The sequence below is a fragment of the Microtus oregoni genome, unplaced genomic scaffold (genome assembly GCF_018167655.1).
Source record: "Microtus oregoni isolate MIOR12 unplaced genomic scaffold, Mior012 000024F_ref0000369, whole genome shotgun sequence".
Classification (NCBI taxonomy): domain Eukaryota; kingdom Metazoa; phylum Chordata; class Mammalia; order Rodentia; family Cricetidae; genus Microtus; species Microtus oregoni.
This window is the reverse complement of record NW_024543083.1, coordinates 13,731,845-13,752,356: the sequence shown is the minus strand read 5'-3', so window position 1 is coordinate 13,752,356 and position 20,512 is coordinate 13,731,845. Positions and strand designations below refer to the sequence as shown.

The window sequence follows — 20,512 nt, the reverse complement described above, 5'->3', positions numbered from 1 at the left end:
ACATGGCAGAGGAGAGAAGGCAGGCAGGGTTAGAACTGAGGAAATTCTCTCAAGGGAGGCCCTCCGTCTCACCCAGGTGAACTCTTCAGACCAGTGCAGTCTATCCTGAAGGTCTCATTGGCTCAACTCTATTACCCTAGCCAAGGGCACGTTTCTGAGAGCATGTGATTCTTTCGGATGCCCTGAGTTAAGCCAGGAGAGACATAGCTAGAGGGAAACTGAGCTAGGCATCTTCTTCCCTTGTTATTTTAGTATATTCAAATACAGAGTGTAGCATATCTCTGTATAAAGGGAAGGGCAGGTATGTTTTTATGGGAAAACCAGAATTATTTCATATTTTAAATTTAAAAATGTATGACTTAAGAGTGGACAATTAATAATCTTTGTATACAGCATGTATTTCTTTAAAACTATTTTCTGAGACGGGCGGTGGTGGCGCACACCTTTAATCCCAGCACTCCGGAGGCAGAGGCAGGCGGATCTCTGTGATTTCGAGGCCAGCCTGGTCTACAAGAGCTAGTTCCAGGACAGGAACCAAAAGTTACGGAGAAACCCTGTCTCAAAAATTCAAAAAAACAAAACAAAAAATAATTAAAAAATAGGTTTTTGTTTTGTTTTTTAAACCTATTTTTTAATTATTCAATGAAAATTGAAAATTCCCCATGCTCACAGTATTCTCAGCCTCAGCTACATGGGAAAAGGTAGAAATTGACTTTGTCAATCAATGTTCAAAATGAGGGGAGGCAAAGGATGAATCTTAGAAAATAAAATCAATCATTCAACTAGAAATATGGTCATCCACATAAAACTCCTTCAAAATCCAGGAAATCCATTTATAGCTCTTATAGCTTATTAATATGGATAGTTTCCCAGTAAGCTATTTTAACAAACTATTTTTACAGATCCCCTACCTTGAAGAATAAAAGTCAATTAATGCCATTCTGACTTTTTGACACTTTCTCTTCCTTTTTCCCAGAAACCAAAGACTAAAAATATGATAATTTTACTGCCTTTTGAAAGGGAATTTAAAAGCACTTCTTGAAGAACTTTCATTATTCCTGAAGCTGTGGACAGCCTGTTGTGAAATATTACTTTATCTAGGCAAAAATGTGTTATTTCTGTTTATGCTGCATTTGTTTCATTATGTAAAGATGTGTTGTTATTCCACCTTGCGGCCTTAAGCCACCTGATTGGTCTAATAAAATGCTGAATGACCAATAGCTAGGCAGTAGAGGGATGGGCAGTGGTTGTGGGCAGAGAGAATAAGTAGGTAGAGCAGAAGAAAGGAGAAAACAAGGGAGAAAGAGAGGCGGACTTTCCCAGGCCAGCCACTCAGCTTCCAGACTGACAGACACAGAGCAAGCAGTGACAGTCCTGTCATTCACAGCTGTCACTCAATATTTTTGACAATTTATGCCAGGTAATTCTGTGCCCTGGGAGGATGGTCCTACACACTGTGCTGCTGATTTCTTCCTGCCAGATTCCAGTAAACTCCTCCACCAAACTATGATGACCAGAACTGTGTTAGACTTTACCATATACCTTGTGGGGCATGTGTAGAAAAGGAAATAAAGAGGGAAAAATGAAGGGAGCAGAGAAGGAAAGCATGGGAAGAGAAGGAGGGATGCACCTGGGCTACATAATGAGATACTACTTCAAGCAAAAAATTGAATACATATATATATATATATATATATATATATATATATATATATACATATATTTAGTTAGAATGTTAGAATTCAACTTGCTATATCTTAAAATTACTGGGTGGAAAGAGGGCAAAAATATTATAAATATATATGTCTAAGCCAGAATTTCATATATCTTTGGCACAGTTGTCTTTGTCCTATCCCAAGCAGTCGGATAAGCCATCATTCCCAGATTCATGTGATTCTGGGGCCTGCACAGAAGAATCATATACCACTAGGGAACACTCTGCCAACTGAGTTTCGTTCCCAGCTCCCAGCAATGATTAGGTGACTGTGAGCTGCAGGCTGGGGGGGGGGTGTGGAGTTGAGAGATAGCTTGGCTGTCAGGAGCTCTGCAGCTGTTACCTCCAGGGGTTCCCAGGCCTGTCATTCTGGGCTGCTTCACCCTGTAATCTCCTGACATGCAGATCATCCCCTTCAGTTCCTGACCTTGTGGCTGGCCAAGAGTGACAGGTGTCAGGGTCTACATCTGGGGTTAGACTGAGGCCAGCATCCTCCAGCAGCATCCACAACAGCTCAAATCACAGCTACCCAAGTGTTAATCAAGGCATCAGCCACCAGTCCAGCTAAAAATAATGTGATACTTTGATTTTTATCTGACTGTTGGTTTACAGATTGCTCCTTCAAGACCTCGTAATGACAATGGGGCATGAAGTCAGAAGTTCTGCCAAGCTGTATCTCTCAGCTAATGTCCTCATTGTGTAGTTGAACACTTTCCAGGCCCTTGAACCTCCACCCTCTCATGCTATCATCTGTACAGTCAGAACTAGCATGATTCTCAGTGATTAATGTACTCGGCCATGCCATCCCAGGTTTGAATAATTAGAAAAACTGTAATGTTTTAACAATGTGAATTCAAGATTTTCTAATCCTAATGTTCCAACACTCATTTTCCTCTCTCATTATTATAATCATTGCAGAAAAATCAGGGTTAATCTTCCATGAGGTAGAGAGGGCAGAGGAGTTTAAATACTGTGACTGTTTCCCTTGGTCTTATAAAACAATGACTACTTCATTCTCTCCTATTTTGTAGTCCAGTTTTTCTTCAGAGCTTCTGATGGATGTCTATCCAACTCCTAATATTTGTTATAGTTTAAAACTGGCAAGGAGAAACACAGCACCAATGTTATAATTTAAAAATTGTGTGTGAGAGACACTGTGTGACAAAGCTCACATGAAAGGTCTCATTAGGGAACGGGAATGGGGACATTTGTGCACAGGGAATGTTCTTATTGGTTATAGCTGGGGACCCTGGTGGTGCAGGGTAGTATAATGTCTGGAATGCTAGTAAGCACATTCATAGGGAGTGGCTGTGGTTGGTGACATAGGTCCATAATGTCAGGCCAGCAGCATGCCTGAATGCTAACGATATTACTATGAAATTATGTTTGAAAATCAACAACAAACTTCAATTGTTTTCAGATTTGGGACAAATCAGTACTTCTTCAAAGTCAGAGAGCCCATTCTAGGTGCCAATTCCCATGGGCGCCAGTGTCCCGGGCCCACAAAAAAAAATGGCCACTCACTTCACTTTGCTTTACCTCAACAGAGACCCGAATGAGTTCCCCTAACAAAACACTGGATCAGAATCACCCTACAAGGATTTCCAAGCCATTTAGAGACTGACACCACTCAGCACAGGAAAAAGTCTTCCAAGGTCATCTGGCTGGACTGAGGGATTTTGTGTTGCCCTTGGAAAGGGAGAAAACTGTGCTAAGCCCACAAACCTGTGGAGGTCAGAGGTCAGTTTGTGGGAAACTGTTCTTGCCTTCTACCATGAGGCTTCCAGAGACTGAACTCAGGCCACCAGGTTTAGCGGCAAGCATCTTTACTCACAGAGGCATCCTGGTGGCCCTAACACTTTAAAGAGATTTTGTGATACTTTTTAAATGTAGTAAAATATGTATTCTTGAGTTTTATTCCAATTACAGGGCAACCAATAACTCTAAGCTGAAAACCCTGCATTTTCTACATTGGAGAAAAAAATATATACCTAAAGTTTATCCAGAAAAATGTCCGTGTTATAAACAAAGGAAAGAAGCTTCCTTTGTTCTTTAGAACAAAGTGTTCTAAATGCTTAAGAAAACAACCGTTAGGTTTTAGTTAGTGCATATTTGGAGCAAATGCAAATGGCCTTTGGACAGCTTTAAGTGCTAGTGACTAATTGTCTTTGAGAAATAAACATGTGGTGCAAAGGAGAAAGAGTAGTATTGGTTCCAGGTATCCCCCCCCCAACTAATAATAATTTGGTACTCTTTGTAACCATCTTGCCCATCAACTGTGACTGAATAATGAAAGAGAAGCCCTCTCTCCCTTGTTTTCTCTGAGACGCTCATGGTCCCATTCCATATGGGTAACAGGCATGTGGACAACAATGAACAGCACCAGAGGACGATGGCCTTTAACGTATTTGGCCAGTTTATGTTTTGATACCTAGAGGAATCATCAAAGGGGCTGCACAAAGGCCTCTAGGTGTGGAATGGAAGGAAGAAATAAGCTATGAAGTCGTAAGACCGAAGCAGCATGTAGCCTTCAGAGCATGCTCAGGTGCAAGTATGACCTCTGGGCAGCTCTGACTCCAGTGCAACATTAACATGCTGAGTCACTGCAGGGCATAGTCTCCTTCTTTCCCTCACCCGGAGCCCCACTGAAAATGCCCCTGAGAGGAAGGACTATGGCAACATTGCATGTGACCCCATCGATAATTACACAGGTCACGAGCTTAGACATCTAATTGTGTACCTCTTCATGGAGTCTCATTGTAAAATGCAAGAAGCCTAGTTAATTATATATCAGTATTCCCATTATCAATCTTGTTACAATAGTGCGTAAAGCAAGAAAAGTATTCTAGAGTTCATTAACATAAAATTATATCAATATCACTGCAAGAATCTAAGAGGATAACAAATTGTTGGAAACTGTGAAACATGTATCAATAAAATTAACACATGGAACAGATTTCCAATATGTAAAGAAATATAGAAAGATATTAAGAGAACGAAAATAGAAATATATCTGAGTAATATTGAATAAGCATTTTAATGGAAATAGAAGGAAATAATTTTCTCACAGCCCTGTGTGCTGATATTTCAATGAACGTCAGCCTCCAATTCCTCTTCTCCTAAGTGACCCTGCTATCAAGCTCTATCTCTGCTCTTCCAAAACACTAACAGTGCAACACGTGCAGCTTATAGACAAGTGAGCAGCTAGCACTGAAGAGTGAAGAATGGACGTCAGGACATTTCACATCCAGTGAATTAGGGCTGTGCACGCAGATACTGTGCCCACACTCCCAGTGACAGGACCATGCATTCTAAGGAAGAGAAAGAAAGTTCACCTAACCCATTAAAAAATGGGTACAGCCACTGTAGTGTCTATGACAAAATTTCTAAAAAAAAATGTTTTTAAAGGCAGAGAACTGATATCTCCAATTACTCATAAAAATAGAAGACATACCATGCCTGAAAACAGCATACAAAGTATATTCAAAAGTAATTGTGCTAAACATGTTAAATGTAAAATATAAATCTACTGGCTACCCAGAAAATTTTCAATGAGAGCTGCTTGGATTCCACAAAGATATGGATAAGTTGTCTAAGGTGGATAGGTGTCTCTGCTGGCTGTGATATCAATACTATCTCATTTATATCAGCAGCCGCAATCTTTCTGCTAACTGTCAGTCATGTTATAAAACCCCACAGTCCAATTACTGGAGAACATGAAACCAGGAGGATAACGGATTTGTTAGTCTTAAGTATGTATATTACTCTGTTGGCAGGGGCTGGAAGCATAGCTTGGAAGCAGAGTCCTTACCTAGTATATAAGAGATCTTGGGTTTTACCACACAGCACAGCAATAAAAAGTATGCAATAGATATTTCCTAAGCAAAGTTAGGAGCAATCTGACTGTTTTCCATAGGGATATCATCTTTCCTTTGCCAAATGAAAATTGATTGTATGCTATTTTTTGACTAATGGAAAATATAATACAAAAATCATACCAGTAAATATGCTTCCTTGTGGTAGAGATCATACATGAAAAATAAACAATGTAATAAATAAAAATGAGGATTGTCTTAACCAAGATTTCCCGGAATTCAGTACTGCTGAGAGTCCTCAATGACCCTGCCTTCTCCCAGTGGAGAGGCTGCTTTCTTGCTGTCTCAGTTTAGCCTTGCATTTCCTTTTTTTGATTTCTCTTTTCATTCTACATTACCTTGACAATATTGCTGAGCAGATCATGAGCAATTTGAAAACTGTATTCAATAACAAGTTTACCCACTAGGAATACATGCTCACCATGTGACACAGACATAGTCTTCGGTGTTTCCTTATAGTAGATTGTATTTTTGGTAAATAAGCATAAACATAATTATAAATATCTTTCAAACTATAGTAACCAATTATGGCAGTCTCTATGATAGAAAAGCTTAGCACTTTACCTCACTTTCAAGTTCCCTTGTTGCGGCTGCCCATCGTACACCGATAAGATGTCGAAATCCTCCTCGAGGGCGAAGGTGTGGAAGGACAGCTGTATCCTGTTGCGCTCCCCGGTGATAATGATCCAGGTGCAGTTGGCATAGTTAGGATAACCATGAGGAAAGCCGGGGCTCTCAATGGTGCCATTGGGTCCCTGGACCAGGCCACCACAGTTCTGACCTGTGTAGGTAGGAAAAAAAAAGTAGTGTGTTAGCATGTTATTAATCATGAACCTATAGTTGTAAGAATATCCCTGTCATTTTCACAAAACTTGAATGATATATTATGGTGCTTTCTAGATGAATACTAAACACTAATTTTTATCACAGGTCAAGGATAACATAAGAATAACAGAAGATGAAATGGAAGAGAATTATAGAACCACGTTTAGGAACTCACACCAGATATTCAGCTTCAATTTTGGACTACGGAGGAACACATTTTCTACCAATGATCTGCAGAGAATGCTGAAATCCCTTTATCCATCAAAGGGATTAGATGGACAAAGACTTTGAGTACAGATAAAACCAACATTCTTAATGTTACTGTAATGCACTCGGGTTCCAAACAGCTAAATGATTTTGGTATGTGGTAGCAGGGTTAGGAAGTGCCATGGTTAACCTTGCCAGAATGGACATGAGCCTGTTCTGTGTTAACAAAAGTGTTTTAAAGAGAAGGATGCAAGACTGTAGAATGTATATGCTTGAAAATAGAGGGCATGAACCAAGCTTGTTTAGGATGAAAATAGGGGCAAAGCACAGGAATAAACACCAGGATATTCCCCACCAATAGTATACTCCTTATAGAGGTGGACATCCTGCATGGAGGAAGGAACATACCTTATCCGAGTGGTAGAGTTACTAAAGAACATCTTTGGAAATGTAGCGGTGCAGAGAACACCCATACCTCCCCAGGCAGATCAGACACCATCCTATGTTTCATAAATCCTGCTTTCAATATCCCTCCCAGGGAAGACAGAGATGACAATGTCATTCAAGAGAGATTTGATGATGAGAAAATGTTTGGTGTCATGCACTTCCCCCTAAACAAGACTAGGAAGAGGGGTAAGAGCAGGAGAGGCACTGAAGGACTGTTTGCCCTTTGCCTCTATTTCCCAGTAGTGTTTGTGTGGGTTTGTACATGTTGCTGTTTCTACCTCAGGGACTCTCTTGATAAGTTCATATTCCTGACCTAGTTCCATGCACCAATCCTGACTTCAATGAACTGCAGTCAGGCTTTCTTTGAGGACCCAGCTGCTATAAAGATCTTCCCTGGAAGATTAGTAGCAGCTTCAGGTGCAGCCCTCTGATCCCCTTTCTCATTAGACATCCAGAAGTCCCTTTCTTTCCATTCCCAACCTAATATCTCTCCCTGCTGCTCTGGTCATTTCTTCCTTATCTTGGCTCAGAGATCTCCTGTTGAGAACCTCCCTCCATGTCTCCCCCTACATCGTAGCTTCACCTTGACATGCCTTCAGTGAAAACTTCCCTAGTCCTCAAATGATTGTAGTTTTTCCTCTGCCCATTTACCTTGAAAAATCCACCCAATTAAAAAACCTAAAAGTCAGATGAATCAGTGGAAAAGGGTGGCCACCAATGTGTGGCAAGGCCAACTTCTCTCTCTGGTCCTCTGATCTGGGTCCCAATGTAGAAGGATATAAAATACTCCTTTTTAATTAATTTCAGCATCTAATTGGTTTGGAGACAGCCATGGGGATGATTTCTAGAGTCTTTGCAGCCTTTGCTTCCATCTCAATTGGACCATTTCCCAACAACACGTTGTGCATCCTTAAATGTTTCCACACTAGGACTGTGGTGGAAGTTTCCAAGGCACCTGGGTTGCTCTGATTACTCCATGTTGTGTAAGTATTTGAATACAAGTATTATCCCAGCTTTCTTTGTTGTACTGCAAACAGTGAATTATTTCCAACTACATTGTAGACTTACAAATCACCATAGTAGGTCTCAGTGAGCTCAAATCTTTCATGGTAATATTATCAAATGATTGTAGGAGTTTGCTCAATCTTAAAAAAAAGATTTAATGAAAGGGATTTATGAGTTTAAAACCAAAGAACTAATAAGAAGCCCATTTTCCACTAAATTTAAATCTAACAATAAAACTGTAACAAGTGGATATTAAAACTGTGGGGATTTGAAAGGGCTTTAAAGGAAACAGCTTTTCTGGTTTATCTGGCAATTCTTACTTCATGGTAAATCAGAAAAAGTGAAGACTTGATTATAAATTGGAGAAAAGAAAAAAGAAAGAAATTTAACAGAAAATGTCAGCAGGAACGTAGTCACTGTTAGACACCCATCATGTTGCACCAGGTTACCAGACATAAAGATTTCCTAGGAAAGAACATTCAGTCTGCCTTCAGGGTACCAATTAGTATGGTGCATTTTGCAGGGTGAGCTGTGTTTGATCAGTAGACAGACCTTTCCACGGACTCTGTCAGAAACTTCAAGAACAACTCAAGAGTTCTCAACAGAGAGACGATCATCCCTGCTGTACTTTGTAATCAACTGAGAGGTTTTCAAAGTCCCCATTCATTCCAAAAATGGACTGTAGTTTAGTGGTGCAAGCTAAGACTATCCAGGGCAATCTTGGGAAAGAAACCTGGAGACCACGTACTCTGCACTATTATGTATGATTGGAATATTGCAGTTGTTAAAATGGGATTTGATTGATCGCAGTTAAGACAAGGTGCCAGCATAACAGCAGGAAAAAATCTCAACACCCTCCCCATTATAAATTCTAGACTTAAAATAAAGTCAATGCTTTGCACTGGCAACAGGATGGACTTGTCAGAGCTGGTAAGAAGATGAGATTGTCAACTAGATGTCCAACTGGGAAAAATGAACAATGACTCCAGTTCCACAAGATATACAAGCTCAATCCCAGATGAATTGGGGGCCTACACATAAAGTAATAATGTTTCCAAAAGGCAACATTGTAAAAATAAATCTCCATAACTCTATGCATTGTATAATATGAAGTACAAAAACTAACCATCATAAAAATGGCTGGAAAAGATATCCAGAAAAGGAAGATATTTGCAGTCCATATTTGTAAAAGTTGCTATATGAAGAAAATGGAACACATTCACAGGTTAGTAAGAACGGGGCAATGGTATAGACACACAAGCCATCTCTAGATCATGCTTCCTAAGGACAGAGACAGTGTGACCTGCCTCATGCTCCTTCCTTCATATCATTCCCGACATGGTAGAATGTATCTCTACAAACAATGAGACAAAATAAGCCCTCCCTCCCTCTTTCCCTTCTTCTATATGTTGCTCTTATATAGCCCTCCTTGCTCCCTTACACACATTGCTCCTGCAGCCACCCCCCTCCTACATGGTTTCAATCAGTTATCTTCTATTGGGAAAGAAAGAAACACAGAACATTGGTGCTGAGGACGGGGAACTTCTTGATATAACACTGAGAATGTGTGCTATAGGGCTTGGGTGCTGGTTTAGGGATTAATGTAGAAACATTTGGAGCTCTAGATTAGAGAAATCCTCAATTACAGAAAAAGAGAGCTCAGCCACCATTGAAGTGCTAGTTCATAATGCCACAGTGCAGATAGAGTAGAAGACAGGCTTATATTGTTTCTAGGCATGGGGCATATGAGGGCTAAGGGAAGAGGGGTTCTGCCAGAAACTGGCTTAGAGGCCATTTGTGTTCTGTTATATTAGACAATCTGGCTGTATTCTGCATGTTTTCAGAAACTGAGACTGAATTATAAAGTAGCATAATAATTCATGTTACAAAAATTATTTCAAGGTATTGCAGGATTCGGGTTGTTGAATGGTTACCGCTCTCTTCTCTTGGTCAAGTTTCAAATAAGACAGAGCAGTGAGTGGAACAGAAAAGTCTGAGAACCTGTTCAATTTGGTGGAAAGGGGTATGAGTGAGTCTAAAGCTGAAGTTCAAGAGGGTGCAGAAAAAGTGCCTGTTATGAAACCAACGGGGAAGCTCAGACTTCACATGAAGACGATTGGAAGAGTGCTTTGAGGAACCGTCATAGGTTCAGTTAGTAAAAATGCCAGTCTATTTTGAAGGAGAGTCTGGACTGAGATTATCACCAAACTGGTTCCCCTCTCAAAACAGCCACCGATGGAAACAGTTCTCTAGATTCAGACATCATAGGTCTCCACAGGCCCCCACAGGCCTCCACAGGCTGCCATAGGCCCCCACAGGCCCTCATAAGCCCCCACAAGCTTCCCTCAGGTCTCCACATGCCTCCATAGGCTGTCAGAAGCCCTCACAGGCCCCCACACGCCATTAAAGCTGTGGTACAGATGGGGCAGGATACTTCTTAAGTATGATACTAGGCACACAAAATGAATGAATGATAGGGTCATGGAGGCTTGAATGAGGGCTCCAGAAAGCTCCAGAGGCTGAGCTGTGAATGGCAGAGTTGGATTCCTTGCAAAGTACTGAGAAGGTATTATATGAAGGAGCAAAGATGACTCATAAGTCAGGAATAAAATTTACTTATTGTCCCAATACCAAAGGTAATGAGTGCTGTCACATGACTATGGGACTGTCCTTCCCAGCATCCTGGTGCCCAAACCACAGGAGGGAGATCAATTTGTTTCTGAAGAATTGTCATTCTGTGATGCCCGCTGAGCCAGTGATCTGGTAAGTGAGGCTGTGATGCCCCTGCATCAGGACAGTGTCTGGGGCTGGTTCCTGGGCTTTGGGGTCTGAGAAGAGCAATCCAGAGCTGCGAAGTCAGGAGCCCGCAGTCAGAACTGGAATCTGCACTGCGTACTCTATTTGACCATGTATAGACGGCTTCCATGCTAGAAGGTAGAGAAACCTTTCTGGCGGGAGATAAAACTCAGTGGGTCCTGGAACAACTCCCTGTATTGAAAGCCATCAGCAGACTAAAGAGAGCTGTGGCACCATCATGCTGAGATGCCCAGGCCTCTGCTTGGAGTGCAGTGGCATTTGGTCTGTTCCTCTCTGGAACGCTTGTCTCTGCTTTTCAGAGTGTAATAATACACACCTTTCTTTCTCCAGCATTAGGAATTTGCAGTAGTGACTCATCTATAATGTCTTCTGGCTCACTTTAGCTTTTGTTGAATAAAGGAAGTCCACAGGCATGAAGGCTCCCTTGGGTGCCAGGTGTAGCTCTGCTACCTCATTTCTGTGTCTGGTTCCCAATCTTACAGAGGGGAAAGGTGAAAACAGTGTTTCAGTATTCCTATGTCAGGACCTGGAAGTTCTGTCTGATTTAATTATCTCATAAACTTTGAAGTCGGAAACAGGGCAGCCTTTGATTTGTGAATTATATTCACTTTCATTTGGATAATGTTTTATGATAAGAAGATCTGCTATGTAAAGCCCCCTTTGAGAGTAGATATCTGACCAATAAGTATCTGCTAATATAGAATTTGGTTGAGCAATTGCAGAAAGACATAGTTCACAATGGTTAGCATTTAAAAAGCGGCAGGAAATGTCACCCCATGTTGAATGCTACTACACGTGTGAAAAGGTATGAACAGAGCCATCAAGAACAACCGGGACATAACAGACTAGGTAGACATGTGACTGATTGAACCTGGAGTTCATATAAATGAAGCACAATGAGGCACAGAACTAAAGGAGATGGCCGGTAGTAATCACCAACAAGTGTTCGTGTTTGAAACACGCCTGGGTTATTATACAGGGTATATTTAAACTGGCAGTTCAAGAGGAAGGGAGACCACAAACATCTATTGCTCTCAAAGCTATTCCATTCATTGTAGACACCCATTCTGTAAAAATTTTAATGTATATTTTCCACATCCTATATAAACTGAAATACACATGGGAACTTATTCATTTTCTTTCAATCACACATTGACCTCCAGTGTGTGTGTGTGTGTGTGTGTGTGTGTGTGTGTGTGTGTGTGCGTGAGAGAGAGAGAGAGAGAGAGAGAGAGAGAGAGAGAGAGAGGAGTAGTGGTAGTAGTAATAGTAGCCAGTCTGCTCCATATACCTGTGGTCTGAAAGTAAGACCAAAACTGCCCACTGTCATTCCAGTACAGCTCAATGGTCCAGAAAATATATTTAATAAAATTATAGAAAACTTTCCCAACATAAAAAAGGTATTCCTTTGAATATTCAAGAAGCATACAAAACACCAAATAGACTGGATCAAAAAAAAAAAAATAACATCCCCTCGCCATATAATAATCAAAACACAAAACATACAGATTAAAGAAATAATATTAAACTGTGTAAATGAACCACGAAGTCAAATGGGGCCAAAGATTGCCATATGGGCAAATAACATGCTGTAAGGCAAGCTGAGGCGAGGCTTTCTTTAGCAAATGAGAGCATTCAAAATGGATCTGTGCAGGGAAGTCACACTCATGTCCATGGCAGGAAATGTTCTCATAAAAGACCTAGTCTGTGTTATCTTGTTGCATACTCTGTGTCCTAGAAGACAGAAATGAAATCTCATGTAGGAGAAGAAACAGCAGCCACTGCAGGAAGGATCAGGCAGCCCCGGCGTGCATCAGTCTGCACATGGGGAGCAGTCTGCCCTCTTTTTCCTTATTTCCTCCTTCCTCTTCTGTCCCCTTACCTCCTCTTATTGCTCTTTTACTCTGTAGTTAGTATTGCTATTATTTTCTTTCTGTCCTACTTCTCCCTCCTCCCATCTCTTATCTGGTTTTCCTTCTCTCCTTCCTTCTCTCTCACTTTAGCTTTAGACAGCTGATCATCAAAAGAAACCTCGATTGAAGCTCTGACTAAACGTAAGCTTAAGAAACTTCCCAGAGAACATGTACTGCAGAAAAGAACCCTAAAACAACAACAACATTAAAGAAAACCTCTAAGAAAAGGCTTTGAAAATTAATTCAACTATTAGGAAATAGCCATGGAACAAGCCCAAAAGAGGTGTAAAAACTCATTTCCAGAGAACCCACATTAGAACACCCAGCCTCCACCATTTTTACAAAAATATATGAAGCTTTCACAGGGAAAAGAGAATATGCTCCAGCCACAGTGAAGTCAGGGACTTTGTCAATGAAAAAATACAGTTCTTAGAGTTTTCAGAGAAAGACAGAACCTTACTGTCTTAAATATGTTCAGAGATATAAAAATGTCATGAAGAGATAAGGGAAGAAAGGGAAGGACACCCAAACAATCAAAGATTCTCAGTAAAGATATAGACATTATAAATCAGCTAAGCAGAAATCGTGGGACTGAAAAGTACAGCCTGGCTTATGGCTCCTAAAAGGGCTTGCCACACAAGTTTAACAGCCTGACTTCAAACCCCAGGACCCATATGAGATAGAAGAAAAGAACCAGTTCTAAAATTGTGTCCTCTGACATCTACACTTTTCTACTGAATTGTACTGAATGCATGCCCCTCCCACATGCACAAATTGCATTAATTAAATAATTTTTAAAGCACAATATATGAAATTAAACTTTTCTAGTGACTTTTGTTATTGGGTCACTAAATATCAGTGAATAAACAGTATATTTCAATTCTTTTTTAAAATACGTAGTTTAAACAACAGAAATAAAAATGAAGAAAATTGAACCAAGTTTGAGAGGATAGTAGAATCTTACCAGTTACAAAATACATGCACAGAGCAAACTCCAGAGCTGAAGGGAAGGCAAAGGGCAGGATACAGTAGATACAAGAGCACACATAAGGGGTCCAAAAGATTATCATCAGGTATCTCACCAGAAGTGGTAGTGATGAGATGGAGAAGGTTGTCTTTAGAATGTTGAAATGATGAGCCAGGGCAAGCCTGTTGCTTTAATCACTACTTGTACACATTGCAAAACCATACTGGCAAGTTATAGGAGTTCCAATCTTCATACATAAATGAAAGCTAAATTATTTAATAAACCATAGTGGGATTCAGCTCTGAACAGAGCACACCTTTGTGAACTTTATGCTATAAAGAGAAGTAACAACTCCAATGAAGGTGGTCCTATCTGTAAGGAGAAAATTCCATTTATATTAGGAACCCAACTATTTTCTGCATAATTTAAAAGCTGGCAAATATGAATACATACCAATGGTAACATAATCTATGAAGTCAAAATTTTTGTCCTTATCAGCTAGGAGGAAAATTCACAACTGTATTATAGAATTATCCTTATGTTTATTAGAGTTAAAGCAAGAATCAATTCAAATTACTCAATATATTGTTATGATATGAATTGTTATCCCCATGGTTACCACTGAGGATATAGCTGAAAATAATTCACATGGGTAAATGAAAAAGAATCTTGGTATACAAGGCAAACTTTCAGATTCTAAAGGCAGCAGCAGCAGAAGATAGGACCCTGGATCTCAACCAAAAAAAAAAAAAAACTAGACTAAAGCTGTATAATAAAAATGAGAGATAAAACACTAAGACTTAGAAGAAATGATAGCAATGATGTTCAAATAAGTGTTCCTTATTAGAAATTACTTTTAACAGAAATATGTTGAGGTTTCATTTTAAAATTAGGAGATTTTACAAAGTGGATTTAAAATTATAAACACAATATAGCCAGTTGTTCTGCTGGACACAAGCTTTTGATTCAAAATTATGATAGGTTGAAATGGGGAGTAAAGGAAATGTTTGAACTCTATGCACTGACATAAGGAAGAATGGACTACAACTACATCATTGTTATACAAAACAAAGAACTTTTATGGATTGTGAAACATATAAATTCATGAAATAGAGATAGTAATCATATCATATAGACAGAAACAGTACAAAAATAGGAGAAGCACCTTTAAGATAATTAAACTCATAAGATCTATCGGTTAGTGATGGTTGTATACTTCAGGGATCCACATTCCATAGTGGACATGGTGTGGTGATTTGAATATAAATGTCCCAAGGCACTCATGTGTTTGAATGCTTGGTCCATAGGGAGTTGCACTATTAGGAGAAGTGGCCTTGCTGGAGTAGGTATGGCCTTGTTGGAATGTCATTGTGTGTCCGTAGGGAGGCAGGCTTTGAGGTTTCATACACTCAAGTTATGCCCAGTGTGTGACACAGTCGTTTTTGCTGTCTGTGGCTCAAGGTGTAGAACTCTCAGCACCTTCTCCAGCATGTTGTAACGAAAATAATTTCCTAAACCTCTAAAACTGTAAGCCAGCCCCAACAAAATGTTGTCCTTTATAAGAGTTGCCCTGATCGTGGTGTCTCTTCACAGCAATAGAAACCTTAACTAAGACACATGGTATCTAAGGGAGTCAGCACAGATCCTGGGGAGGGAAATGACACTTGAATCAGATGCAGCAGACTCACATCTCACCAAGAAGGGATGATGTGACATTCACTTTCTTCATTAGCAGGCAGTGAGGTCCCACCAGGGACAGCCATGTTTTACAAACAACCCAGTCTAAACAAATTTCAAAGATCAAATGAATACAAAGTCACCTGTCCAATCAAAATTTAATAAAGCAAGAAATCGGTAACAGAGGGAAATAAAAAAATCATAAACATATTATAGAAAACTAATTAAAAGTAAATCCAATAAATGAGCTGAGAAATCAATCTCAGTGGAAAATTCTAAAAACCAGCCATGCAGGAAAATATGAAGAGAATGTATAAAAATAGGTGAGATAAAGAAAGTAAAGCCCAGAGTGGAATCCACAGAGGGAAATTTCCACCTTATGAAAAACAAGATCTCAGCTCAATGTCTTGAATTCCCATCTGTGAGTCTTAAAGGAAGAAAAGAAAACTAAACTCAAAGCTGGCAGATGAAAGAAAACATTGGAAGAGTGGAGCAGAGCTAAACAGAATGTGAAAGAAGAAAACAGTAATTATTAAATAAAAGGCAACATATTTTGACAGTGAAATATTATCCACACATGGAAATAATGGAGTAGTGATAAAAACTACTGAATGGATAAACAATGAAAATGTTATTCCAAGTGAAAGAAGCCAGAATCCAAAGGCTGTGTGATATATAGCTTAATATATATGAACTATCAAGTATAATTATGTTCAAAGACACAGAAACAGATTTAGTGAGGCCTAGGATATAACAGAAGGGAGTTGCCAGTAGGTACTAAAGGGCATACATTCTCCACTTAGATGATAAAATAGCTCAGCACCATAAACAGGTGTTGCTTGTGTCACTCCATGAACTTACAAATGATGTTGCCTAACCCACGCTAGTTAATTTAGCTCGTTTCTTTCACTTCAGTAGGTTTTCAACCAATCGCTGTGGCTCCCATATAAACAAGCTAAAATATTAACAAATTAGAAAAAGAATACAGATCATGAGATTTGTATCAGCCAGAGATAAAAGTATTTTATATAATTAAACACTTACAAATAAGAGACAATTCCTGTGTAGAAGTGAAATGTATGTCTATGAAAAATATCTCACAGAATCTGAAAGAAACATCCATAATTGTTGATCTCAATAATGTTTCAACAAGCAAAGAAAATATAAAAATTTAAGATTATTGACATTAAAATCAAATAAACAGAAATACAAAAAAACACAAAAGGTTGCTAAAGAAATGTCAAAATGGATACAAAAATTGTGGTTGTAGACAAAAAAAATGAAGATATTAATGCACCCATACTGACACACAGATGTATTATGCTTTAAATAAAGATCCTTGCTCAAGGATTTCTTACCACAGCCAATTTGATTCTATGATTAATAAAGAAAGACAGCAACTGAATGAAATTTTGACATTGAAACCACAGATGGAAAATGAAGAAAAAGATAAAATTTACTTTATCAAAATGAAAATGTTTGCTTTTTGGAAAAGCATTTGTAGTAATATGAGCGGCGGCGGGGCTGCGTCCCCAACACCCCAGCCGCCTGCCCGGCTAGCTTATGCCCCGAAATAATTACACGGACACTGTATTCTTTTAAACACTGCTTGGCCCATTCTCTTCTAGGCTAATTCTCACATATTAATTTAGCCCATTTCTAATCATCTGTGTGTAGCACCCCAAGGTGCGCTTACCGGGGAGATTCTAGCCTAGTCCATCCTGGGTAGGAGCTTCATCCCGGAAGCGGGGCATGGCGTCTCTCTCTGAGGCGTCTGCTCCCGAGAGAGCTGTGGAGTCTCTGCCCTCACTTCCTCTTCCTCCCAGCGTTCTGTTCTGTTTACTCCTCCCACCTATCTTCCAACCAATAAAATGGGCCAAGGCAGTTCCTTTATTAGCCAATGACCTTTCTCCATCAAGCATTCTAAAATGATGAGTAAGTAAGCCACAGACCCATGGGGAGTTCCTGCAAATCAAACCCAGGACAAGGATCCAGCATCTACAGTTCATGGAGAACTCTTTAAAATGGGCCACATTAAACAGCTCAATAAGCAACCATGCAAAATCACGCAGGGGTATTTTACTGAACAAGACATAATGTGGCCAGCAAGCACACAAGAGAATGGCCAGCACCCTTTTTCATTGGTAAAATACAAATTCAGTCTTCAGGGAGGGACTGCTTCATTTTTAGCAGAAAGACTAACATTATTTGAAATGTGATAATATCAAAGTCTTGTTTGCATAAAAGAGGAGTGATTGCCCATACATTGCTGGGAGAAAACTATACAGCATCTGATATGGCAAATAGCTTATGGTTTTCTGAATACTAAATCCCTAACTGCCATGGTATACTGCAAGGCTATAGACTAACCGCAATGCTGGAATGCTGGATTCTGTCCTAGAGAGCCAGGGATATGGTCACAGGAATTTTTGCACCAGTGCTGTTTAGATAAAAACAGCAGTGACCCAGGTGTCCTTTATTATGGGAATGAGATAAGTTAGTTGCATAATGAATGATTTCATGCAGCCGTGGAACTGAGGGGACTCCCATGGATAGACAGAGGCAGCATCAAAAAGGCATGTTGAATGGGAGCATCAGCCTGAATATTATGGACTGCAGAGTTCCAATTCTGTGAATTATTCACTGAAAATAACTATGGGTGTCATCTTTGGAGGGATTCCCTAATCAGGTGTTACCACACATCAAAGGAAGGGGGGTCAGTAGGAGCATGGCCCATGGATTTCCTGGATATTTGAGCCAGGGATGTGCTAGAATTTTAATGTCTAGTAAGTACCATGGTATGATACTATTTTCTTATTTTAAAATGATACTATTTCCTTAGAGTCATCAACGACCTCTGGCTCTTACAACCTACCTTCACTTCAGCATAGATCCCAATGCTTTGAAGTGAGGGGTTTGATAAAGACAGCTTCTTTAGGACAGAGTGTTCCAACAAAGATTCTCTGTCCGGTTGTGGAGCTCTTTGTTGACAACCATCTCCAGCAGGATGAAGCTTCTTTGATGAAGGCTGAGGGATTCTTAGATTCGTGGGTATAGTAATATTGCATTGGGGTTATTTTGTTGCTGTAAGCCATTAGCAGAATAATAGTATTGGCTTTCCACTGGGCACATGACTTATTTAGTCCCAGTTTCTTGGACACTTTAGTGGTGTCAAGGTTGGATTACATCTCATGAAGGAGGCCTAAAATTCAGTCAAAAAGACAACTAGACAAGTCATTGTTAAAGGTACAGGGTTCATATATGGGTGAAATTGATACTATTTTCTTCCAGTAGTGTGTGAAGTCCCTTTCAGCATGAGGAACACAATTCAGTGGGGTCAAGTTCGTAGCTGACCACTGGTTCAGTTGCTCTGTTTTTGAGACATAAGTAAGTTTTCTTCAGCAACAGGACACTACTGTTGGATTATGGAGGTAATCAGCAGGTATTGCCTTGGCAACAGCCTATGGTATTGCATGGGGTCAATGGGACCCGTTTGGCCAATGAGTTACAAGATGAAACCCATTTCTAGCACTAGAGGGTTCACATGGTAGCATAAGATGTTGAGGTCTAATCTTCACCCCAGTATATGGTAAGACCTACACAGGTTCAAACAAGGCAAAAATAGCAGGGATGGAAAGTGGACAAAGTCTCACTCCTAACCAAGAAACTATTAGAATTGATACCTGTACAAAAATAAAGTGGTTTCCTCAACTGCAGTGTCACAGTCCAGGGCAAGCCTCAAGTCCAGGAGTAGTTGGACAACACAAAACAGATTCTATGATGTGTGGATTGTTTGTTTTGGTGTGTGCCTGTGTGTGTGTGTGTGTGTGTGTGTGTGTGTGTGTGTGTGTGTGTGTGACTTTTTACTTTGGGTATTTTTGGTCTTACTTTTCTTGTTTAAAGTTTGTTTTGATTTTCTTGTTTTAAAGAGAGAAAAAGAAATGAGATGGAGATACAGAAAGAGAACATAAAGTTGGGGAAGGAGAGATGCCAGGAGAATCTTGGAGGGACTGGGAGAGGAAAAGACTATGATCAGAATACATTGTATGAAATTTTTTTAGACTTTTATTTGTATGTATGTGTGCCTGTTTAGTTGAGTTTACATACAGAAACTTGCAGATCTACCCATGGGGGCCAGAAAAGGTTACCACATGCCCTGAACTGAAGTTACAGGAGATTGTGAGCCTAGGAGTGCTACGAACTGAACTCAAATCCGCTAGAAGAATGAAAAGTGCTTTGAACTGATGCGCCGTCTCTAATCAGGATCTCTAATCACCACCACATTAAAATGAGTGATTAGTGGGGTAAACTGAGAGAATCATATAAAGAAAAGATCTCTCTATATTTCTATAGAATATGTGTGAATCTGGGGCTGGAGAGATGGCTCAGTTTCTCAGAGCACTGACTCCTTTTGACCGGGTTCCAGAGGATCAGAGATTGGTTCCTAGCACCCATATAGTAGCTCCCAATCCTCCATATCTTATTGGATCCAGTGCCTTCTTCAGTTTTCTGCAGGTACTAGATACACACAAGGCACACAGACATACATGCAGGCAAAAGACCCACTTCACATAAAAATAAAAATAATAAGTCTTTAAAAGACTTGAAATAAATATATATCAAATCAAGATTAACAAAAAAGAAGACATTAAAACAAGACTCTTTCTTTTAAGACCCTTAAATACTATCAGTCCTCTATTTATAATATTGTTATTGTGAGCATCCTGTACACTCTAGTTAATATGAGCTGTTTTTGCCAGTGTTAGCAGAAGTCAAAAAAGGCAGCTATGTGGAGACAAGAATATAATCTCAGCAACAATCTCTCACTAGGATTACACTAACTGATAGAATATCTATACTTACGCTAACCTACTTTGTACTGTGACTTAAACCCATGGCTTTGCTGTAGGGAATCACATTCCATGGGCAATGAGACCATGGATGTTTACAGCTCATTAGAAAGAATGTGCTTGGATTTCACAATCAAGAAATTGGAGAATACAGCAAAGCTACTTATAAATCAAATGTTCTGCTTTATAATTTGCTGAAATCAAATGTGAAAATT

The 20,512-nt window shown here is 39.7% G+C and overlaps 1 protein-coding gene across 2 annotated transcripts in view; it reads right to left on the bottom strand.

The window, feature by feature from the left end:
- The window catches only part of Csmd1 (CUB and Sushi multiple domains 1), a 1,426,468-nt gene that overhangs the window by 1,139,901 nt on the left and 266,055 nt on the right, over positions 1-20,512 (bottom strand). For both annotated transcript variants that reach the window (XM_041673587.1, XM_041673588.1), the window contains exon 2: positions 6,154-6,370. In XM_041673587.1, coding sequence (XP_041529521.1) covers positions 6,154-6,370 — 217 coding nt within the window. The remainder of the gene's footprint in view (positions 1-6,153; positions 6,371-20,512) is intronic.